This window comes from Stigmatopora nigra, chromosome 3 (genome assembly GCF_051989575.1).
Source record: "Stigmatopora nigra isolate UIUO_SnigA chromosome 3, RoL_Snig_1.1, whole genome shotgun sequence".
In the NCBI taxonomy this organism is placed as follows: domain Eukaryota; kingdom Metazoa; phylum Chordata; class Actinopteri; order Syngnathiformes; family Syngnathidae; genus Stigmatopora; species Stigmatopora nigra.
In genome coordinates, this window is record NC_135510.1 from 15,656,111 (window position 1) to 15,663,610 (window position 7,500).

General features: G+C 37.8%; 1 protein-coding gene across 3 annotated transcripts in view; it reads right to left on the minus strand.

Moving 5' to 3' along the window:
- The window catches only part of igdcc3 (immunoglobulin superfamily, DCC subclass, member 3), a 57,635-nt gene that overhangs the window by 14,709 nt on the left and 35,426 nt on the right, over positions 1-7,500 (minus strand). For all 3 annotated transcript variants that reach the window (XM_077713693.1, XM_077713692.1, XM_077713694.1), the window contains exons 3-6: positions 4,830-4,974; positions 3,685-3,815; positions 3,272-3,409; positions 1,751-1,909 (exon numbers count right to left, since the gene is read on the minus strand). In XM_077713693.1, the coding sequence (XP_077569819.1) occupies positions 1,751-1,909; positions 3,272-3,409; positions 3,685-3,815; positions 4,830-4,974 (573 nt within the window). The remainder of the gene's footprint in view (positions 1-1,750; positions 1,910-3,271; positions 3,410-3,684; positions 3,816-4,829; positions 4,975-7,500) is intronic.

Genomic DNA, 7,500 nt, shown 5'->3' on the forward strand with positions numbered 1-7,500 from the left:
CATTGATACTATAATATGAAAGAATACACATATAATGTTTCACAACTATCCAGCGAATAAAACATAATAAAAACCAGAAATATTCTGATCTTGATAGATTTGGACTTCTCAGTCAATTTTTCCTTGACAAAAACCAATAACAAAAACACAGACATGGCAGATAATTAACATTTGCTTTTTCCCCTGTAAGGATAAGATGCTCATCTTTGACGTGACAGGAAGATAAAATGAAGTATTGACTACGATCAATACTGCTAAAGCAAAGTGTGGTCCACTTTAATCAATGCAAGAACAGAGAATGAAAGATGTTTCTCGCTTGGGGACATGTTATACACAAGGATGCACACATTTGTTCTCATTGTCAAGGTCAAATCTACACTTATCTTTAACCTTGTCACAATTAACTTGGTGGCTAAAATGGGAATGACAATTCCATCAAATAAAAATGTTTTCCGGATTAAACAACATTACTGTAAGAGTCTACTAAATTCCATGCCTATTTGAGTCGCAGTTCTCTGATACAAACAATAGTTTTGTTTCCCTTGCACTCAACGATGCCATGAACATCCTTTAAATTACGTTTATAATTTTTTTTTAATGGTATGTAGAATTGGAAAAAGGATGTTAAAATCACTTAATAATCTATATGCCGGTGTATGAATATTAATAATGAAACCCAGTTAAATAAAGTACTGTGATCCTTCACTTTTCGGCTTGTGGATTTTTACCCTAAAAATCATAAAAATGTGAAAATCCACGCTGAAACTCCTAAGTGGAAGCCACTCCCCTGTCTTCCGCTTGCCACTAAGAAAATGGCGGAAGAGGGGGTCTGTCATTCCCAACTCAGCACCCAGGGAAAAAATGCCAGGCATTGGCCATCATTTGTATCCAAAAATCGAGCTTTCTGAGCCTATGTGAGGGTGGATTTTTATCAGAAATGCGAGCCCCGTGAGACCTTTCAACATGGCGCTTATTTGAAAGTAGATCTTGCTTGGCAAATTGGACAGCGAAGACTATCGGTGAGGGTGGATTTTTTTTTTTTTAGAAATGCGAGCCCAAGGCAATGTTATGGCGGACGCCATAAAGACGACTAAAGCGAAAATAGAGGTCGCTCATCAGACTCCAGGAGCCTCATGGCAGCGGAGCTGAAGGTGGAATGTCTCAGAAATGTGCAAACATGCAAGCTCCGGGTGACATTACGGCCAGACGCCATTGGCCTTGACCGAAAATATAGCTCTCAAATTACAGTAGATTGGTTATTTTCCATTGCGTGGATGTAAGGTTGGTGTGAAAAATTAGATATTGAAATACTTTTTATGTGTTCCTTTCATTCCTGTTTGATGAGAATGACTTTTTATTGAAATATAGGTGACAGAGTTTGAATTAGGTGGTTTTCAGGTGGTGGTGTGTCTTGTAATTTTTACAATGCGAAAAAAAAAACGGTCAGGAAACCCTGATGTATATATAAAAAAAATAAAAAATAAACACAATAGAAATACACTAAACTTGCGTGAAGAACATTGAATGCTCTCCAGCCTATAAAAAACTTTTTTTGTGCAAAATTAGCAGGAATGGACAGAGAAAAATGTGGACAAATAGACAATGTGGCTTACATGAAAAACATGGCTTTAGCCCTGACTGACTCAGTAAAATATTTGTTGGTTGTTATTCTGAGACAAGATAATATTGTTGTCAAATGATGATTTTTTAGAGACCCTGGTTATTTAGAGTATGGTCTCTTCCATCTTACCTTGGACCACTAGAAGTCCCTGAGCTGTCCTTCGAACACGGGTCCCTGGCTTATTGGCAGCACATACATATACTCCTGAGTGCTGCACGCCAACATCAGAAATCATCAAGTTTCCTGTGCCGAGCACTTGGATACCCTCCACTCCGATCGGGCGACCATCTAAAATGAGAATGTGTAACAAAGAATTGGTTGAGCGTCATGATAAATAAAGATGAGGTATTCCACAAATCAATACAATACAAGACAAACTTTAAATGTTACTTAGTTGAGTGTTTTTCAATTTGACATTTGTCATTTGCAGTTTATTGTTCTGTTTTTGATTCCCATTTCTTTTGTTTTGTTATTGTGTCTTATGATTTGCATTTTTTTATTGATTTGCCATTGTTTCTGGGTTAAATTTTTTCATCTACAGCAGTTGTTTTCGATATTTTGTGATTTTTTTTTCATTTTTAAATTTCCCTATAAGGTTTTTTGTTGTCATTGTATTCTGTTTTTGAATATCTTTTCATTATTTGACACTGTGTTTTTTTATTTGCGGTGTTGTTTTACACTTTTAGGCCAATAGAAGAAAAAAGAGCTGACTTAAATAGTGACATTAGCTCTACTGGGGGATCAGTGCTCAATGCCTTGTATTGTAGTGTGTTTATTGTATGTTTCCATCATCATTAACTTCCTACTGGACTGAGAAGTACCACTCTAGGTTTATTTAAACAGGGGCACTTTTGTTCTTTTTGCCCCTTTACTGTCTTTCTCTTGCATTCCCTTAGCCAGGAACTAATTAAGTTAGTGTCCGAAAAAAAAAAAAACTGTAGCTCACAGGGTGTGGTGCAGAGCTTGATGAATGACGCCAAACAAACTCCAAGAATTAACCAATGGGTGATGTGAAACTATGAGATTCATTATGCATCCTACCTCACCTTCCTAATTTCCTGTAATATGTACAAATCCTATCATGCTATCATTTTCATTCAAGAAACATTGTGTAAAATTGAACTGTCATATTTGATTATGTTTCAACCCTTGAGAGGAAGGCCAACAGTTTATATTTGGAGCAGCAAATCAGTTTTGATAATTGAGAGGGAAAACGGATGCTACATTGATAAATGAATTAAGGCAGATTTGAAAAATCGTCAAGAATTAAAATGTGCATCAAGGGAGAAGGAACTTAATTGCGTCTGTCTCAGGCCTACAAAGTAATTATTCAGCAGGATGTGCATTTCCACTGAGCTTCATGAAAGCATGTGCTTATCAAACCATGTTTATGTTTATCCTGCAGGTCTTCTGTGGTCCTATTGTATCACATCAACACAACATATACACAGTTCATGTATGCAAATGGTTCAGACAACATAACAAATTAAAGCTGTGGGGGTAAAAATACAAATGGACTTATAAAAATCTCACATACTATCTCATGTAAGACTGCACATTAATGGGTTGTATTTTTAAGAAAACAAAAAACAAACAAATTAGGTAACCAAAAAAAAGGGATTAAAATTAATCAGCAAGTTTTTACATTACCTAGCCTACTCCATGAAACAATGGGGCGAGGGTATCCTGTGGCAACGCACTCCAAAATGGCAGTCTGGTGAACAGTGAGAGTGAGATTTTCTGGACCGACTAGGATCATTGGTTCCTTGTAAACAGATGACTGGGAGCCTGGGGAAAAGAAAGGGCATTTAGGAGAGAAATAAGATTGATGGATGACATGTTTTAATATGATTTCTTAAGAGTGCCTTCGATCAATACCCAGTATTTGATAATATGATTTACTAGATAAACCATAGATTTGGGAAATCATGGTGTAATAAACGGAAGCGTCGACAGAACACAGATGCCTGAATATCCAGTTAAGATTGTCAACAATGTGTTCCACAATAAAAAAAAGTCAGATTGGTTATGATGGAGGTTAAAGTTGTGACAAATGTAACAACCTGAAACAGAAAGGATGGCCTCTGTACTGTGTTTCACTCCTGCACTGTTATGAGCCACACAGCAGAACTTTCCACTGTCTTCCTCACGCAACCCTGTAATCTGCAAAACACCCCTAGGGAGAAGAGTGTACCTAAAAGAGAAAATGAGACGTTAATTATTTTGTCATAATAGGCTTACATTCTAAGTACCACACTTCGAGGTCATGCACAGCCCAACTTTTCTGAAATGGCAACTAACATTGATTTATAGTTCTAGAACTAAATATATGCATGCAGAACACCTGCCAAAACCAAAGAAATCAACAAATACAAACACCTGTGTCATAATATTTTAGGTTTGTGTTCCAAACGCTTTACAATAGATTTTGTAAAACTCATTTGGGGAAACAAGAACATTCTTAAGTCTGAAAAGCAGAAGGAACGGCAGAAGGAAAACCGATTCACCAAAAAAAATAAAACTTAGATCTTGAGTTTTATCTGTAAATTTTTGAAATTCAAACGGGGTTACTGTTTTTGGTAATGAAAAACAATCCCCATACCCCTTCTTGATTCCTACGAATCAGTTGCCTAGAGAAGGGGTACTCAACCTTTTTTATTCAAAGATCTACATTTCAAGGAGCCAACTTTGCGGGATCTACCCATTTTTTTCCGGACCCCTGACAAAGCTCAGCAGTTATATATGCTGATGGTGCACACATGCCAGCAGCTCCCAAAATAATGAAGGCAGATAGCAATCGTCCTTGGACTCGCGATGGTGCTGTTTTCCAGCTCAAATCCCATATAAAATATTACTACAAATCCAATCGTTGGATCAAATCTTACTGTCATGCGATCTACCAATACCACCTTAGCGATCGACTGATAGCTCACAATCGACGTATTGAGAATCCCTGGTCTAGAGTGTATCCTACAGATGGTGTGAGCTTGAATTTTGACACGATTATTGCTTTGAGTTTTCCGTTAACAAAGGCATTGGGATGGAGATTGGCAGGAGGAAGTTTATACAACCCGCAAATTGTCAATTGATCAAGTCCCCTCCTTGTAGGTTACTATTCTGTATGGTGAGGGTACAGATATAAGCAGTAAACATTATACTCCACAGATACTAAAGATTTGATTTGTCCAACCCAGAGGGAGCCTCGTACCTCTTGTTCTTTGTGTCCACAGCTCGTCCGTCTTTTTCCCAGCTGATAACAGGCTCTGGCAAACCACGGATTTGGCACTGGAATCTGGCCACACCAGACTCCTCAGCATGCACTGGCTCTGGTTGGACATGGAAGTTGGCCATGGCTGTGGGAAGGGAACAAGGGATGGGTAGATTACAGGATATTTAATCATGTTTAGTAACTAAGGAACAATAGATCTAAATATCAATTAAAAAACAAGTGCACCAACATGATTTACATATTGATGCAGTGACAGTTAAGTGGTTTCTTCGGTTTTTTCTATGTATGTAGTGATCCTTATTTACATACAGCACATTTTTTCAGGCCAAAAATAAGTCACCACTCAGGTTGTTGTTGTTCTTATGGACACCATTTGAAGTAATACTCCTCTGTCATTGGTGAGCCAGTCATCTTGAAACTTGGTAGACATGTATTAGTAACCAGCATCTATCAATCCTTGAAGGCTGAATTGTATTAATTAATCTGGTAACTTTTCTGCAATCAATTAGAAAACACATGCAGAATGCAAATTGAAGATATTTTATCTTTAGGCAGGGATGGGCAAACTATTCCAGAAAGGGCCACAGTGAATGTGGGTTTTGGTTCCAACCTATTTGAGGAAACCTTTCCACCAATCTGGTATCTTAGAAGTGCAATCAGTGGATTGCAGTCAGGTGCTTCTTGTTTCAGAAGGATCGGTTGGACCAAAAACCTGCACTCACAGTGGCCCTCGAGAACCGGTTTGCCTACCCCTCTCTTAAGGAATCTGATGTTAACCTTAATGTTTAATTAAATGGGCCACTAAATATTAAGATTCTCATATTGTCCGTGTATTGATTTGCATAATAAGGAAGAGGAGAACACTCTCTTATTCATATTCATTATGCAATGACTTTACCGGTCTGGCTCACTAGACAACAAATTAGGCTGCATGTGGCTCATGAACTACAATGAGTTAGACAAGTCTGTGGAATATGCTCACCAGGATCCTTTCAAACAGCTTCCTGAGTATATTGCTGCATTCAGAAATGCAATTAGATGTTTTAATTTCATTCTTTTCCAATAAAGTGATTGGCATGCACATCCTTTCACGTCCTACTGTTTACCATGGTTCCTTTTCTTTCAGATTGAAGTTCGTTAGGTATTTAATATTCACCAAAGATTCACTTCTGAGAGAATTATTGAAGAATGGGAGCTAATATTTACCATAATCGCGGACTGTACGATAAGCAAACAAGAAAAGAATCGTAACGACATCTATTTTAGATGTTTTTCAGAGATATGTGCAATATGACTTGTAAATGCTCTATAATATATTTACTACACCGATTGACAAAACACTTCTAGGCGAGGGCTAGGAGCAAAACAAAAGTTCAATTATTCTTTACCGCTGCTTCAAAGCAGCATGACCTTTAGCGAGACGAAAACATGACAACTATAAGCATAAGGTGCAGCCCCATACAGGATCCTAAAGGCTTGGAAAAGTGAGGCGTATATACACAAGTACATTAACAATTCACTCTTATTGTATAGGACCTACATGGAATGGTTACTGAAGGTGATCTCAGCTTACAATGTTTTACTGTATATAATGTAGGTAGGTCACGCAGATTTTTAAAAATGATGCTAACACAGTACAACACAGACACGGGCATTGATATCCACGTCCAGAGCTGCACATCACATTTACTTCCCCGGCAGAACAAAGGCGCCATCCATGACCAATTCAGATGCAAACTCAATTAGAGAGAGTTCTTTGTCATACACAATGTTCTCTACCTCAATACACATATATTCATTTAATGTCAAGATAGATAAACAAGAAGCAGGGTGGAGTTAGGTGAACACAGATAATGTTTAACAAAGGCAGATCTCCTTTTTTAAGACCTGCCAGTCTTCAAAACTGTAGATTGTATTATTTTGTTATTCAAAGGATAGACAATGGGAGAGGAGTACTCAACATAAAGCTTTCTTTAGAAAGGCAATATTTATTATTAGGCATTGCATAAATGAATGTTTTCAATGTTTCTGTTGTGAGCAATTTATAACTCAGTCTTAATAATTCAATAGGCAAGTTTTTAAAAATTAAATTTTAATTACAATAAAGGATCTCAAAACTTACTTTTAACAATGTCAGTAGTTCTCCTCCATACTTGCAGTGGATGATCAGTTCATTTAAATAATTAGATATTAATAAAAACAGAGCACTATACGCCAACATATTTGCTACTAGCCCAACGACTGATAGAGCCATGGAATTAGATCCTTCACATCGAGTGGTAATAAATGTATAATGAGTGTGGAATTCCTCAGTGTGATTTAACTTGGATCCCTAAATGGATCATCAGTTAAGCAACGCATCACGATTCTTTTTTATTTTCATAGTTTTATGCAAGGAGACCCAGCAGAGGAGTGGTTAGGGTGTTGGCCTCACAGTTCTGGGCTCGATCCCAGGTCGGCCCTCCTGTGTGGAGTTTGCATTTTCTCTCCGGGTTCCTCCCACATTCCAAAAACATGCAAGGCAGGCTGTTTCAACACTCTAAATTGCCCCTTGATATGAGTGTGATAACGAATGGTTGTTTGTCACCGTGTGCCCTGCAGTTGGCTGGCCAACAATTCACGGTGTCCCCCGCCTCGTGCTCGAAACAGC